This window comes from Galleria mellonella, unplaced genomic scaffold, assembly GCF_026898425.1.
Source record: "Galleria mellonella isolate WM207_F2 unplaced genomic scaffold, CSIRO_AGI_GalMel_v1 utg515, whole genome shotgun sequence".
Lineage (NCBI taxonomy): Eukaryota > Metazoa > Arthropoda > Insecta > Lepidoptera > Pyralidae > Galleria > Galleria mellonella.
In genome coordinates, this window is record NW_026442107.1 from 887,160 (window position 1) to 905,855 (window position 18,696).

Here is an 18,696-nt window from a genome sequence, read left to right on the forward strand (position 1 = left end):
TGATACTATTACAACTGATAGAAACATATAATAAATATTTGTAAGAAACTATTAATTTTTATTTATTTTATTATTTTTAAGTAATTGCATAGAATTTTATTCAATTTCGTCCATGTAATAGCAATGCCAACTCTTACATAACATAATAATTCTAATTATGCGTCAAACATCAAAAATCAAGTCAAAATCAATTGACGTTTGTAAATTTACTGGAACAGCTGTCTGTGTTGCAAAATATTTCAATTAAATTTATTTATTTCTTATTTATAAAAATTATATCCTCATATATGCCTGTAAGATTATCAAGTCAGTTTATTCATTTGTTTATGACTTTGCTAGTGGAAATTTGTTTATAATGAGTCACTAATTAAAGTGTTACTTTCAAGGTTGGATTAATAAACGGAGTATTGTAAAGTATATAATGGTGATTACCTGACATAATGGTGGAGGATAACGATCGTGCGTACGGAAGGAGTGCTAATAAAAATACATTGTTGAAAATTGTGATCTTGGGAGATGGCGGAGTGGGCAAGTCTTGCTTGATGAGTAGGTTCATATCTAACCACTTTGATGACCATAGCTTCCACACAATAGGTGTCGAGTTCATGAATAAAACGATAGAGGTTAATGGAAAAGAGTATACATTGCAAGTAAGTTTTCTGAAATTTATATTAGATAAAAACACTGATAGATGTATTTGTAATGCTAATGTAATAAAAATGTTGGTGTATTAGTCTAATATGTGGTCTATATGTATACCAAATATAATTGAAATTTGTAAAGTTAAGAAAGCATATTTGAGTATCAATAATAATATCGACATGACTGAGAGACTGAGGTGCAATGGTTAATTGACATAAAAATAGTATATATTCTTCATTGCAATAATTATGTATATGCCAAGTTTCATGACTTCAATGAGATATTAGAGCACCAAGAAGTAACAAACAAATATCTTTTCTATTTATAATATTATTTATTTATTATATTTACCAACTAAGTGAGCTAAATAAAAAGGCTACAACCAAGGGGCACAAAGAAAACAAAAAAAAAAAAAATACTATATTAAATTTAGTTAAGGAAAACTATAATTAAACTAACTTATTATGTTACATGCCAATCAGTTGATGTATGTACTGAGAGTGACACCTCTGCCAGACGCTTCAATGTTCCGAGTCGTATGTTGCCGCTGACTCCACAACACGTGTTGAGGCCGCTGATAGTGCAGCAATTTCTAGGAATTATGTTTTCATAACAAACTTGACAGTTTCCCAATTCACCCCCTTGGTAATCACAATTAATGAAACAAAATAAAATTTAATCACTGGACACTTTCTAAATATTTTATTGCCATTCTGTGAAACTTAACAAATTTAAAAGTCAAGTTAATATATCCAAGTCTGGATATTGACTCATGACACCATTGAGCAGAGATAATGCCAGTGGAAGAGGGGCCCTGTTTTGCTAGCTCTATTTTTCTTAACAGAATATGGACAAAATTCCTTCTATGTGTTCAAGTATAAAATTAAAAGGCACTCGAATGTTTGACAGTCAAAAAAATTGAATCTTACAAATTTCCTAATGCAAAAGAAAAATTTTGTGAACAATCAATACAATAATATACATGTATTAAATCAACTACTTATTCTAATTGGGCAGTTTGTATTACTGTGACTGGGTGTATAGTATAGAATAGAAATAACCTTTATTGGAATTTGGGTTTACAAACTCTTTTAAAGCATTAATTTTGTGTGATTGTACTGCTGGTTTGGGTATGTTGTTGTCTGCCAAGAAAAAACAATTTTTTATGTACAGGATAATTTTACATTTGCATAGATAGTATGATTATAATTAGAATTAAGTTCTATGTATATGTATTATTAAATGGAAAATAAACAAACAAACATAAATAGACCAGTCCCCACAATGTTGAATTCGTCACGATGGGCTAACTGACCTACTTCATCCTCACCTATCATCCTTCACTGGTGCCCCACCGGTGTATACCAATAGCGCGGGTGGGGTTACCATTCCATTATCATCCATTAAAAAAAAATATAGTAAGCATGACTAGTTTCAAATTACTTGAAATATATCATGAATACAAATCACATCAATACACTGCCTATGTGATTATCAAAATACCCATACATTATAAGAATTGAATTGACATGTACAGGTAGAATAATTAATAGGATAATGTCATAAAGTTAATAATCAAAATGACAATTTTTATAGATATTCATCATCATCATCATATCAGCCTTTAACGGTTCACTGCCTCCCTCCCTGCCAGCCTTCCTGGAAAATAAGCTCTCCCTTGGGAGATTTTGTCAGTAGTTGCCATGCTTGGCAGGCGGGTTGGCAACCACAGTTAGGCTTTAGAGATGTTTTAAGTAGGGTGCTGCTGCCCATCCCTCATCCTCCTTTAGTCGGTTCTTACGACACCCACAGGAAAGGAAGAGGCAGCCTATTCTATGCCAGAACCACATCACATTTATATATATTATTTATTTGTAAAACAATCATAATGTAATGCCAGTATGAGTATCTTGTAATTAGCACATATTCCAAATAAAGATTTCATGGTCACACACATGTTTACAAAAATCCTACACTCTGGAATTCACTGGCTCCAAGTTTTTTTATGTTAATTACTTTTGTTGTTTTATTTTTCCAAGTAATCTTTACTAATAAACCTTAGTCATCAGTAATGGCAACGCATGCGGGATATTATAGGCGAAACAGTATACTCTGTTATGTCCATGGTACTGCTCATGTCTATAGGCGACGGTTACCACTTTCCATCAAATGGGCCGTCAGCTAGTTTGCCGTTCTAAGTTGCATAAAAAAACACTTTGACAATATACGGCCTAGTATATTTGTTATTTATATATATTTATTCGTTTATATATGTAATTTTAGTATGTATGTATATCAATAATTAGTAGTACCGCATTCGAGTATTCTGACACTTCCCTATGGTTGACTGGGAGAGAATGCTTTTAGCATTAAGTCCGCCATGTACACATATTTGTACTAATGAATAAATAAAATAAAATAAATAAATGAACCAGTCCAACCGTCGCTACTCTATGACTGAGTTTTCCAGTGCCGAAATTAAAACAGCTTAATTGGTGCTCAAAGATGCAAGGCACCATAAAAAGCGGTCCAGAAATTGCTGTGCTGTGCGATCACGTCTTTGGACCGTGTTTGGAGTAACTTTGACGCATTTCGATCGTTCGTTTTGATATCGCCAATTTATGGGCCATTTTTATTTTATAAAATTAGCTAGCTGTCATGTATTATGCATGTATAATGTCTTTCATCACCATTTTCCATGAGATTTTTTATTTTTTAATGAGTGATAATAGAATGGTAACCTCGCCTGCACTATCAGTATACGCTGGCGGGTCACCGATGAGGAATGATAGGTGACGATGAAACAAGTCGGTGACGAATTCCACTAGAATTAACCACAATGGTTCCAGAGGTTTCCAGAGGGAACCGCGTGGAGGTCGACTTAATAGGGTGAATTGCTGGTAATTGGTTTAGTTAGACCCCATTACTAACAACCCCTTTCCCCCACTTTCTTTCCATGAGGCGGGCCATTTGCTTGTTTTTCATTCTATTTGAATAAAAAAAACTCATTTTTAATATAAAGATAACGAATAATAATTTATAATTTTTAGGTATGGGACACAGCTGGCCAGGAGCGTTTCAAATCTCTCCGGACGCCTTTCTACAGGGGATCAGATATTTGCATACTGGCATACGCCATAGACGACCGCAGCTCATTCAACAATATTAAAATGTGGCTAAACGAGTTCCTGCACTACGCTGGCGTTAAAAATGGAATAGAGAAATTCCCCTTTATGGTTGTTGGCAATAAGGTATTTATAATTTAATAGCTTTTACCTGCGACTTTGTTCGCGTGACCGTAATATGTTTACTGACCGGGATAAAAAGTAGCCTATATCCTTCTCCATGTAATATAGTACATTTATACCAAATTTCAGAGTGATTGATTAAGCCGATAAGGTGCTATGGTAACAAATAAACAAACTCATTAATTAATGTATAAAGCATACTTTAACAATGTGATTAATTAATTACAAATGCACTATATAATTACATTAATTATTAACAATAAAAAAAATATGTAATCGATATTGCATTGTGAACCCAAAAACCTTTATTTTTTTTACACTTTATTGCACCAAGTAAAAAGAGAAATAACAAATATAGTAAATATTAATGAGAAGTGATACAAAAGGCGGCCTTATCGCGAAGCAATCTCTTCCAGACAATCCATTTTCCAGACAATCAATTCCAGACATTTTCGATTTAGACTAATAGAATTATTTTATAATTTTTATAATTAAATTTGAGTGTTTTTTTTTTTTGATTCTCTAACAAAGGCAATAAAAATATTTTGTCAATTATTTCTTTCACAATATGTGTGGGTCATTGATGTCTAAAAGTATTCTAAATTTCAAATCGCCAGTTTTTGTAGTTACTGATATAAAACACTATAACAAATGGACGGACGGATGGAAATAGTCGCACTATAAGGGTTGCTTTGTGCCATTTTGGCACGGTTTCCTAAAAAAAGGTCATCGGAGAAACTCGAGTTTGATGCGAGCCTTTATTTATCGTATAACATCTCTTTTAAATCTCTGTATCACTTTTAGACCACGGTGCCCCCTAAATCTCATACAGTTAATATTATCGCCACATTTCCACGTACGTAGTAAGTCCATATTTGTTATTATATTTTCCCAAATTTATTTGCTATAGGTCTAGTGAAACAAAGATCTTGTAATATTAGGTAACGACGAGATGTTAAACTGTGTAATTTTCATCTTATCTTATCATTGTTAACAAAGGCAGGTTGCCTCCCAGTATATTTCGAATAACTAACAAGCTATCGTCTTTTCCTTTACTATATATATGATAATAACATGTAAATTTTAATGCGAGAAAAAAAAAACATAATGTACGAAATATCCTTGTGTATTAAAATATTTGAATTTCGAATACAAAAGCAAGTATATTCAAAATTAGAACCTCCTCTTTTTTGATGTATATGGAAACTTATTTAATAGTTTTAAGGATAGGTATAATTATGTTATTATAATTGTTTTTTTTTGAAAATCGATTAAAAATAATACGGCCCGCCTGATGGTCAACTATAAACGATACAGAAGAGAAAAAAATCTATACAGTACACTTAGAGTAGCTTGCAGTACCATAGATGTTTTTAAGATGATAGTGGAAGGGTAATACCGCTATTAAACGTTAACGGGGCTCTATTGGGATGGTGAGGTCAAGTCACTTAGTACATCGTGACGTATTCACTAGTTATTAAATACGATAGTTTCCAGGGGGAACCACATGGGAGTCTACCTAACACAGATTGTATTAATGCAACTAACAATGAGTACTCGTTCTTACCTGCGGGTTCAACCGTTGTTGTATATATATATATATATATATACACCACTGAGTTGGCAATCAAGCATATGGCCCACCTGATGGTAAGCGGTTACCGTAGCCTGGAATTTCATTGGTTTTCCTACTAAAAAAATACCTACTAAAATCCCCATGTACGAAGTAAACTAGAAAAAAAGCTAATAGCATTACCTTGCAAGGTTATTATGTAGTTATTGAATTAATTTGTGATTCATTAATTCACCAGTACGCACCTACACGTAGTATAAAGCGCGTGAGGCGTAATGGTTTTCTAATGTTCCGTTCTAAAAACAATTCATTACATATTGACCGGTGTGTGAGAAAGTAGTTTAAAAAGGACCCGTTAATTTGACATGTCGTTAGTCTGGTACAGAGAAATTGTATTAATTATTAATATTAAGATAATGCTTCTGGTCATTATATGGCTAACTGACCTGCATTCATTCTCACCTATCATCCCTCACTGGTACCCTACCAGTCTATATCGTAGGCGCGGGCGGAGTTACCATTCCATTATCATCCCACAAAAAAAAGCAATCCTTCGCCCCAAAACAGTATATTATAGTGGGAGGAGAGAGATTTTTTATGCTACTTAGAATGGCAAACAAGCTAACGGCCCACCTGATGGAAAGTGCCAACCGTCGTCTGTGGCAAAAAGTCAATTAGCCTATCGTGACGAATATACCTGGAATTCACCACGATGGTTTCCAGAAGCGACCGCGGGGAGGTTGACCTGACAGAGTGTATTGCTAGCAATGGGGCTAGTAGTTCGATGTGCACTACTAGCCACATCCCTAACAATGCTTTCAGTTTTCTACATTTTCATCTATTAAAACAATATCTTAAAATATGCCTGTGCTTTCGACAAAGGCTATACAAAGAGTTTAACCCTTAAAAGCCTGATTTTTTAAATCATATTAAAAATATATAAGTGTAGCCTTTACTGTGTTTACTAATGGGGAAAAATAGTAAAAAAATCGAAACGATATTTTTATATATTTATTTTGAAAAAAAAAACATTTGGTAACATGTAAACAGCCAAATATTAAAATAAAATCGATTGTAGGCGATTTATAACCCCGGTATCAAATTTGAAACTTCAGGTATTTAAGGGTTGAAAACAAAACTTTTAATAAATAGTTATGTTCCTAGTTCATTATTAAAATATAAAAAAATATTTTTTTTTTATCAAAACCTATCATTACACACAAAGGTCGATGCGTTGCTCGATAGTCATATTTTCATTAGGTACACAACACGAAGGTAGTTGACCCAGGAATTTAATGGTGGTAATAATAGTATGAGTACGATATTTTACACCAAACGACATGTACCTATATTAACACCTACACTTGAAACATTAAATAAAGCTATAAATTATTTTAAATTCACCATCAGGACTTAATCTGACAAAAAATGCAAGCAAATAGTACCTACATACCTGAACACATCAACATCGTCTATATTATGAATTTGAAATTCACAATTTACTAAAAGAAAAATATAAATAACATACAACATGTATATATTTTTTAAAAACCCATTTAACAAACTAAACTTCAAAATAAAATAAAGTCACATTTTTTGCATAATTTAAGTTTTACTTAAATAAAGACAAAAATGGAAAAATGGTAAAATTAAAGATGAACGTTTCTTTATAAGAAAAAAGAAAAATAAAGCTAAGTATTCAAGTTTTAAAATGATACAAAAATTAGAAGTCAGTAAAACCACCCATGATATTAATAACGGTTCTGCAGCGGTTTTTCATGTTTTGAATCAAGTGATCAAAGTTTTGCTGTGGAATATTGACCCAGGTCCTGCTTAGATGCAATAAATGTTGCTCTTCAGTTGCAATGTTTGCAGGTAAAACCTTTAGAGCCCTTCTTTGGAGTATGTCCCACGCGTGCTCTATGGAGTTTAGGTCTGTTGATTGCGGGGGCCAGTATTTCTTTATTAGTATTTCTTTTTATGTTTGTTATCTCACAACTCCATCATTTAGAAACCTATTTGGAAAATTCTTTATTTATCTTAACCAATTTGCAACTTTCAGTTTATTTTTTTTTTAATTTGCTCCTCCTAATAAGAGGTGCGCCCTGACCGGATATTAAGTTCTAGTTTGGAATTCAACTTTCAGATTTGGCCTGTAAAAAATTTTATAAAAATCGATTTAGCAGTTTAGTTTTTAAATGAAAATAACTGGTTTAGCCACGATTAGGGTCGGTGTTTTTTTTTGTGGTACAATATCTTAAATTATTTTTATTTCCTAGCTGACCTTTAGGTCTTTTAAGATGTCGTCCAGTCAAAAAATGCACCCATGAACGACTTTATAAAATGTAATCATTTGAATTAGTTACAACATAAAATAACTTAGTATACTTAGTATATTAACCTAATCAAAAAAATGATTTTATTACATGACCAGAAATTAAATTATACGGCCTCAAGTCACGTAACAAAGGTTTATTTTGGCATCGACCTTTGTAGACCGTTTCGAGTGATAAAGTCGCTATTGTACTCGATATTGGCATGTTTTGTTACATTTTTTTTAGAGTAGAAGGTTATTAGGTTGTGGAAGGCCTTTGACCAGCAGTGGGATTCTATAGACTATGATTGATTTGATTGGAAATGTTATTTATTCATAAATATTCCTGGTTATTTGATTCAAATAATTTTAATTCCGCTACCATTAGTTTGTGTGTGACTGTCAACACTCAAAGATTGACCACCACTATTACTACCAGAAGTTCCACAACCTTCCACGTTAGCCATCAATCTCCGACTGTCATGTCGTTTTGCTTTTAAACGATCATCAGGCATTTTCAGGCAATTTATTAGATCGCTGCTTGGAGCCTAGTGTTAACCGTTCGACGTCCAAACCGCGAATAACCCAAACGATAGATCTCAATATGAAGATTTAGAAAACACACAATTATAATAAATATATGTATACTTAATACTATAAACAACATATTTAATGTTCTTTTTTTTTAATATTCTTTGTAATCAATAAACTTTAAAACTAGTTAACCAATTTTTTAAATTCTTGCACATAGAGAAAACTATAATAACAGAGAGTAGCATAGGATATACGAGTATATTATTAAAAAAAATAGAGATCCCAACGGAAATTACATTAATATAACCTAAATGTATCAAAAACTTGCTTATTAAAGCAAATATAAAATACTAATTTATCTTTCCATCTTTTTTTTTTTTTCAACGGCTGATAATGGAATGGTAACCCCGCCTGCACTAACGGTATACGTTGGCGGGCCACCAGTGAGGGATGATAGGTGGGGATGAAAAAACAGGTCAGGTAGCCCATCATTATGAATACACCTGGAATTCAGCAGGATGGTTTCCAGGGGGGACCGCGGGGAGGTCGACCTGATAGGGTATATTACTAGCAATGGAACTGATAGTCCGCATTACTAACAATCCCTTTCCCCCATCTTTCCATCTATCTACCCATGCGAATCTGGGGCGGATTGTTAGTTATATTTGTCTGTATTTTTTACAGTCTGATGTACCATCAAAAGACAGGGAAGTGCCCCACGAGAGCTTGAAGCGATGGTGTGATGATAACAAGATAGCTACGTACATAGAAACCTCTGCGAAGAACGACAACAACGTGGTTGAAGCGTTCTCTATGGCTGTTCAAAGGTAAATAATTTTTAAATGTCGATTATATTTGGCTATATATTTATAATTTAATATATTTCATACGAAACGAACTTCAGTATATTTTAGATAGTACCTGCATTATCGTCATCATATCGGCCGCTATCTGTCCACTACTGAAAACAGGCCTCCATAGACCGGCATAATAAGGAATGGACGAATCCTTATGGCAGTTTACCATTGGAGGGGATTTTGCCAGTCGTTACTACGCTTGATAGGTGGATTGACAACCGTAGTTTCGCATATTGTGATGTTTTAAGAGAAATGCTGCTGCCCATCCCTCCACCATAAGCTCCCTTAGTCGCCTCTTACGACACCCACGAGAAAGAAAGGGATGGCCTATTCTATGCCAGGCCTATTTTATGGGACCTACACGAAAATACTTCTAGTAATATTATAGTAGTATTATATTATCTGTGGCCGCTTAACAATGACCGAGCGCGTGACCTGCTTGCTACTTTTTACACTACTGCAGGGCACCAGTGAGTGATGATATGATAGGTGAGGATGAAAGCAAGTCAGTTGGTTCATCAAACGATTTAAAAAAAAAAAACTTTTATTAGTATATTGCTAGTACTGCTCCGACTAGATTTTAATAGAACATAGTGTAAATTGCTTTCATGTAAATGAATTGCCTCTTTCGTAAAATAACATACATGGGGAAGTCCTGGTAACCCCATTGTCAAGTTTGTGATATAATCGGTAATGTGCAACATATACTTTTAGAGTGCAGTATATTCATTTATTTTAACATTTATTATATAAGTAGATAGGTATTATATGTATTTATAGTGTATGTATTTATGTAATATTTTATTATATATTTTAATATTTTATTTAACTGTATATTTGTTTATGTATTAATAGTTGTAGCACTTCAGCTGCCCGTTAACGAAATGCTTTCTTACTGTACTGGGTTGACTGGAAGAGATCTCTGTCAGAGATAAGTCCACCCTTGCTCACCACATGTATAAATAGATTATTTTATATGTAACTTACAAGTGCAATAAATATATATATATATATATATATATATATATATATATATATATATATATATATATATATATATATATATATATATATATATATATATATATATATATATATAAACTCGATGAAAATTTATGCGCTATTGTTAGGTGAATAAATTAAATATTAAAAATAAGATTTTTTTAACAACTCTGTAAATTATTGATACCCATTAATTGCTCCCATTACGTGAGTAACTAAAGTAACTAAAATATAGGGCTGATATACTTGAAGAGGAAGGAGGAAGGCATTGTTAGTAATGCAGATTACCAATCCCATTGCTAGCAATATACCCTGTCAGGTCTACCTCCACGTGGTCTCCCCTTGAAACCTTCATTTTGAATTCCAAATGTATTCATCACGATGGTCTAAATGACCTGCCTTTCCATTCTCATCTATCATCTCTCACTGGGCCCCGGCAGCGTATACTGTTAGCGCAAAGAGTGACCATTAAATGTATATGCGAAGAAGGTAAAATCCCTTAAAATTCGGTATATTACGTTGCCTATGTATATATACACAGATGTTTATTTTGTATTAAAATAATCATATTCGCCGATTCTGAATTGGACAAAATTGAAATATCTTCGTCGGCATAGTTAATTCGAGCCGTGACATCGTACTCATGTTTATATCGAGTACAGTCGCCCACATATCCTTGTAAATCAATTATATAACCGTCGTGATACCAGATAATTTGAAATACAAACTTTGAGCCTCTGTATATTCTATTGGCGATCCGGCCCGGCCTCGCATAAGTAGATCGAATATTCAGAAATAATATATAACCTAGACTTTGTACAAAAGTCGTTTGCTTGGGCACTTCTGTCTCATTCGTGTTTCAACCGTAAAGCAGTTGTGTTTGCATGGCTGTGTTTCGGTTTAAAGGTTGGGATATGGCAGTGAATTTACAGGGTACAGAGGAATAACACCTGAGTCCTCAAGAATGGCAAAGCATGGGGGTATCATGGGCGAAACAGTATACTCTGTTATGTCCACGGTACTGCTCATGTCTATAGGCGACGGTTACCACTTTTCATCAGGTGGGCCCTTAGCTGGTTTGCCATTTTAAGTTGTATAAAAAAAGACTTTAAAATAGGTTGAGAAGTTTTTTTAAATTATTCATTACTAAACTATTTTTTTCGCTTTATAATATTAGTACAGATAATATATTCTACCTATACATATTATACCAAATTTATGACAATTAGTTACACCATTTAGATACCAGGAGGTAATTAATTCATTTTCACTTTTATCATCATCATCATTTCAGCCATTATTCGTTCACTGCTGGGCGTAGGCCTCCCCCATAGACTGTCATAAAGAATGGTCCTGAGCCACCTGCATCGACTGACTCCCTGCAATGCATTTAAGCTCGTCACTCCATCTAGTGGGGTGTCATCTTATACTGCATTTGGACGGAGTCGCCACTCAAGAACCTTTGTTCCCCAACGGTTGTCGGTTCTTCGAGCTATGTAACCAGCCCATTGCCAGTTCATCTTGCTTATACTTCGGGCTACGTCGGTTTTACATTTATATTAGTAAGAAATTAGTTCATAACTGTAGTCTACAAAAGTAGTATACTATATCACGTTCACAGTAGTGTTCATGTCTATAGGCGATGGTCACCACCTTGCTATCAGTTGACTCGTCAGCTTGTTTTCCATTTTAAGTTGTATAAAAAAGTAATCTTAAGTAGGTATTCTGTCAAATACTAGTATTAAACTAACCAACTGAGAATTACGTCATAAGATAGATAAATACTTCAGACTTACAACACGTATGTCTCTTTTGTGTCGTGCTTTAATTAATAATTAAAAATTATGTCCCAAAAAAAAACTATTTCAATTGTGACAAAGCCAGTTATTTTTTCAATTGTGACAGAATCAGTTATTTTGTTTTAAATACTAAACTATTTTTTTTTTATTGGATGAAAATGGAATGGTTACTCCGCATGCGCTAACGGGATACGCTGGCGGGGCACCAGTGAAGGGTGATCGATGAGAATGAAAACAGGCCAGTTAGCCCATCATGATGAATTCATCTGGAATTAATCATGATAGTTTCCAGGGGGAACCGCGAGGAGGTCGACCTGCTTGGGTATATTGCTAGCAATGGGATTCTCAGTCTCCATTACTAACAATCCCTTTCCCCCGAATACTAAACTATTGAAACGATTTTGATAAAATAGTTATAGTAGGTTTGTACAAGGTTTTAGTTTTTTATAAATAAGGAGGTTATTCAATACATAATACTAAACAAACAATCTGATTGACCACAAAATGGAAAGTGGCAACCGTTGCCTATAGGTATGAACATCACTTTGGATATCACAGAATACATGCGTTGTGTATTTTTTTTTATACAACTTATAATGACAAACAAGCTGATGGCCCACCTGATGGAAAGTGGTAACCGTCGCCTATAGACATGAGCAGTATCATGGACATAACAGAGTATACTGTTTCGCCCATGATACCCCCCATGCGTTGCAATTCCTGAGGACTCAGGTGTTATTCCTCTGTACCCAGTAAATTCACGCCATATCCCGCCCTTCAAACCGAAACACAGCCATGCAAACAACTGCTTCACGGTTGAAACACGAATGGGACAGAGGTACCCAAGCAATCGACTTTTGTACAAAGTCTCCCTCTGATAAAATATGATTATTATAAAGTATGATTATTGTATAATCATAATCATAGAATGGCTAATGATACACTGACGGGGCACCAGTTGAGAGATGTTAAGTGATGAAAAGGCAGGTCAATTAGCTCATACTGATGAATTCACCTAGTACTAAATACGATGGTGTTCAGGTGGGATCGCGAGGAGGTCGACCTGACAAGGTATACTACTAGCAATGAGACTGATAATCAATATTACTAAGAATAAAGATTATGGTGTTATGCCTCTGTACACTGAAATATCACTGCCATATCTCACTCTTTAATCCGAAATGAAACCATGCAAGTACAGCTAGCTGCTTGATAGCAGAAACACGAGTGGGACAGAGATAACAAAGCAGACGGTTTTTCTACAAAGTAAAGTGGAAATTAACGTATTTTTAAACAACATGTGACCACAGTATTCTGAGCTAACATACAGACCAATATGGTTTACAAATACGATCAACCGAAAAGAGAATGATTTATTCTCAACGGTTGACCGCTCTATGTCGACTCACTGAAAATGCTTTTTCACGCTACGTTTGGAATTATATATTTTACATAATTATGTATAGAGTAAAATCGTCATAATTAGAACCTTATGAAAATATAGAACGTTCCCTTCAAAGCTTACTAATGATTTTAATGAGGATTCCACCTGGAATTTGAGAATTATAATTAGTGTAAATATTAAATTTCTTCATCTATTTTTAGCGTTACCGTTTCTTTATGCAAATTTTGCTTATATGTTTCATTATTACTGGTTAGTTAAGAAATAAGTACATAATTTATGATGTTACTTATTTGCGTTCTATACATATTCAGAGCTATTTTTTTACATACAGTTTTCGTAATCGATGCATGAGCCATTGAACATTTTTGTGACGATTGGAGCCGCCATTTCTCTTTACGCAAAAACGTGATAATTGCGAAGTAAAATCTATAAACGATTCCACGTTCTAAATTCAAATGTTTTCAATCTAATGAGCTCGTATATCCTCCAGTGCATCTAAGGGCATCCGTTCTCGACGGCTAACATTTATTATACCGCATTACAAACATTTTCCGTTATCAATATTAACTTTCAATTCATAAACATGTAGGCGAAAATATAAGGAATAGTTTACAGGACAATAGTGAAAAAGAGTTTAAAATGCGGCAAAATACGGTATATTGATCCTTTAGTAAACTTTTTTTCATGTCCTGGTAGGAATATACGCGCTCGAAGTGATATACGAAACATCTCGTAATTCTCTGTATTTCTTGTCACAATTGAAGTTGCAATTCTTTTTCAACCGACTTCAAAAAAAGAAGGTTCTCAATTCGGTTGTATTTTTTATATCTTTTTTCTCAGGACTCCGTTTGTCAGAACCAATTTGGATTTTTTTATTATCTGAAAGAATATATTATAGATTCGTCCCATAGAAATTTTATCAAAAATCGGATCGGACATAATCAGTTATTTTAATTAAAAAATTACTGGTTTTGTCACAATCGATGAAGTTATTTTTTTTTTTATTTATTTGCGGATAAAAAGGTATGAAAAGATCATTTATGTTCCTCAGATGGGCAGAACTAGAACAACAGGCGGAAAAAGAGCTCGGCATGCTGCATCACCCCGATACCGTCACACTACATGGTTCGAGAGCCACGTCGGCGCTCCGAGCGAATTGCTGCTCTCGGTTCAGTGACGTATAAACTACTATTCTTTAGCAACATCAAAATATCTTAGGACCACTACTCCATATTTGCCTTTTAAACTAAATCGGCCAGTACATAAGAATTTACCCCTAAGGCGGTCTCTCTTGCACTGTTAAATATTAACAATGTGTAAGTGAGATGAAACTATTTTATCACATACACTTTTAAGTTGTATACTTAAAGAGTTTAAATGGCTTCATAGAAATTTATTACTAGTCAAATTTGAAAGAACAAATAATAGTATGATTCTTAAATCAATATTCCTTTGTTTGAACTTATATAGATCTTATTAGATTTACGTGACTGTAAATTCAGTACTAATTTAAGATTTTAACATTGTCATAATTATATCCTATTCTAATATTAGAATTAGGAAAGGATGGATCGAAAAAATAGTGCCTCTAATATCACTGTTTGAATAATCACACCATTGACGACTTTAATTCGAAATTGGTAGTGATTAAAATTGCCTATAAATACATAGTAGTAGACTATATCTATATATTAAAATTGAAATCATTAAGCATCCTTTTAAGGCATTGTTTATTTGAAACTGACCCTTTTTTTTTTTAAAAAAAAAACTTACAAATTGTGTATTTATTTCGTGCCAGCACGTGTTCTTTGTTGTTTCAATTTTAAAACTAGTACACGAAATTCTCCTTTACCACTTATATTTCCGAAATTTCTTTTTGGCAAATGCACACAAATACCAAGTCATATCGGGGAAAAATGGATAGGAAAAATAAACGTTATAACAAATAACAAGAGTGCTGTAAATGTTTAATAGGCCTCGATCTTTAGTGTGCTTTCGATTAAAAAATAATTAATAAGTAAATTTTTTTATGATGTTTCTAATCATGTTTAGTTAGGGGGGGGGGGGGGGTTGTACATTTTGCAGATAGAACACTCCTGTAAAAGATGCTAATGATTTCCATTTACACATTTTTAAACAGTCTCTGATAATATCGTATGTGATATCTTATAAAAGACAGTCAAAAAGTCAAAATTAACTTAAGTGTGATTTTATATAAAAAATGAAAGCACAATAATATAAATTTATATAGGTATGACGTATTTAGATACTTCATTAGCGATCAAGTTATATATATATATATATATATATATATATATATATATATATATATATATAAATATACATATACATATATATATATATATATATACCCATTTATTCATAAAAATGTCACATGTTTATAAACTTGTTTTACCTATTGAAGTTAGGCAAGGGTAATATTGGTACCACTCCTATATCTATCTATTGGGTTCTTTTGTATCTATATATTAATGGGGGGGAAGGTCATTACCCATTCCGATATCGCCCGTACCGTAATTTCGATCGGGTTCTTTCATTTCGACATTAAAAATTGGAAAACCAATATTTAGCATATTTGTTGTTGGGCCCATGATCTACCTATCCTATATAAGAGCTGCTCGCTTGTCAGTGGATCTTTTGCCACTACCTACGATTTTCAGTGAGTCTCTTCACCTCTTGACACGACACAACACCTTTTTCCTTGAACTGACTGATGTAATTATGCCTTGGTCAGCTTCTTCCCCTCCTTCCTTCTATCTTACATTCTATTATAATGTTAAATAGATATTGGAACTAAAATATATTAGATATTGCTGTATATTACCCATCCCTAATTGAAGTGGTCTGTCCTCTTGTTTTGCACAAAATTTTTTATTTGAAATTGACAAAACACTCTTATAATTAAAATAGTTTTTAGTTTTTATGAATAAGTGGATTAGATTTTATAAGAAAAAAATGCACCAATTTAATATAAACACGACTTTAGCTTTAAATAGAGGTATCAATTCTATTTAGTAGTTATTTTTTTTTATTTAGTTTATTTAAATACTAACACCCTATTATTACATAGCTTCCTTTTTGCGCCATACAATTTTTACATTCCTTATATTTTATTAAGTTTTAGAAAAAATAAAATTCTACGAAATATTGTCTTAATAGAATATCTAAATATTCGTGAAAAATGTATTAAGTTGTGATATTGGTTGCTTTTTAAAATAATTTACTTAATTTTTTTTCTTTATACATATAATTTATTTCAATAAGTTAGTTTTACATTCCTTTAAGCATTAATTAAATATATTGTAAATATACCGATATTTGTATCAAGACAGTACTATGAAAAACAAGATAAATACGGTTTATTTATATTATACTAACATCTACATAATTAAAAAAGGCTTAGTATTAAAATTATATAAGAGAAGATATTAAAATCTGCACCAACGTTTTTCAATTGATTTCAAAGAGAGAGAAGATGGTGTCAATTAGGTTGTTTTTTTTTTTATGTTTATTACCTCATAACTCAGTCGGTTGTGAACCGATTTGGATTTTTTTTTATCTGGAAAGATATGCTTACAGATTGGTACTATAGGAATTTCGTCATAGTCGTAGAATACTGACGGATCTGACAAAGATTACGTATATAGATTCGTCAGTATTCTACGACTATGACGATTTTATCAAATTCAGTTTTTAAATCATAATAATGTTTGTGGAACATGATTATTTATTTATTTATTTGCGAGTTACAAGAGAACTTGCTGATTTCTTGCAGAACGAATCTCCATTACAATTTAGCGAGGAATCGTAAACAGAGTTTCTAACACTACTCCCATCAACCTCTGAAAAGGTATTTCTTTATTTATGGTTGAAAATGAGATTGTAACTCTGCCTGCGCCATCGGGGCATACGTTGGCGGAGCACTATTCTGTAAATATATTGTATGAATTTGTGTATATATATATTCCTGCCTCCAGTCAAACTGTTTATAATTATTCTTCTCCAGTTAAAGATTGCCTGGAAAATATTACTCTTAGCGATGAGGTCGCCAGTTATTTTTTCGATGCTATATTTTATTATAATTGTTTGTATTTATAATAATTTTTCAATTGTAATCTCATGAAGGAAACAATAAAGAGTATCTATCTATATTGTTTCATGTATCTAATCTCAAATATTCTTTTTTTTTTATTTTGTAATATTTTATAATTCATATGAATTGTTGTTGTATAAATGTAATTGTCTTTATTAGTTTAATTTTATTACTATATTGTATATGTATATATCAGTATCGTCAGTACATATAACTTATACATTCTTTGTATATCAGTCTTGTTAAATAGTTTTTTTTTAATGTATCGAGAATAAACATTCTCATTATGTTGCGAAATCGTTTTTATTTTATTCACTTGGTTTGAATGTAATACTTTTTTAAGCCATGAAAAATGTAAAATTCCCAGTTTGTACAGACAAGATACTTAATTATTAATAAAAAGACATTTATTTTATTTACTATTATTTTGATGTTTTTAAAAAACCATCTATTTTTATTTGTAATAATAAAATTGAGTTCATATCAGGTTGAAATTTATTAACTAAATGAAATGATAATAAATTCTTGTTTAATTTATTATAATTTAGGTTTTAATTTGAAGTTAATACTTATATTAGGATAAGGGAATGGGTGTGGCCTTGTTGAAAGTTTTTTAACATAATAAATAAATAATTTCTATCGTATGGAACATTGAATTTTATTACAGAATACTAATTTATACTTAGATACCACAATTGGAAAGATTCGCCTCTATTTTTTTGTTGATACTTTTTTTTTGTCACATTTCTTATATGTAAATTTATATCAAACCAAAGACTATTATATATTCAAATACCTATAATTAAATTTATATGTTACTATATAAAAATCCCGTGTCAAGATGTTCGTTCAGGCTATCTTCGAAACCATCTTCTTCCTGCCCTTATCCCAATTGTATAAATACTTGTATACCTTTTTTCCTGTAACTTTCCTGCACTAGATTACCCGCTTATTAATTTCTCTCTAACTGCCTTTGGTTGGCTGGAAGAGATCTCTTTTAGAGATAGGTCCACCCTAACAACTTGTTAAACTATCGCTGTATCTTCTGTTCAAGTGCAATAAAGAATATTTATATTTATATAAATTGGTGTCAGTGGAATATGTTTTTATCCATATTACCCAAGGATTTGGCTATTAGTTTTATAACGGACTGCCTCCCTGACGTTAATTTCCGATATCGCTCAACAAATATTGATAAAATTTTTAAA

The 18,696-nt window shown here is 32.5% G+C and overlaps 1 protein-coding gene across 2 annotated transcripts; it reads left to right on the plus strand.

The window, feature by feature from the left end:
• Positions 1-159: 159 nt before the first annotated feature.
• LOC113522632 (ras-related protein Rab-9A) lies at positions 160-18,132 on the plus strand. 2 transcript variants are annotated; one of them, XM_026908385.3, is made up of 5 exons: positions 160-306; positions 387-650; positions 3,693-3,893; positions 8,996-9,138; positions 14,426-18,132. In XM_026908385.3, exons 2-5 carry the CDS (start codon positions 441-443, stop codon positions 14,556-14,558), a joined length of 687 nt encoding a protein of 228 aa, XP_026764186.2. In that variant the 5' UTR covers positions 160-306; positions 387-440; the 3' UTR covers positions 14,559-18,132. The 2 variants fall into 2 exon arrangements, with proteins under 2 accessions (XP_026764186.2, XP_026764187.2); XM_026908386.3 differs by having other exon boundaries at positions 160-293.
• Positions 18,133-18,696: the final 564 nt, after the last annotated feature.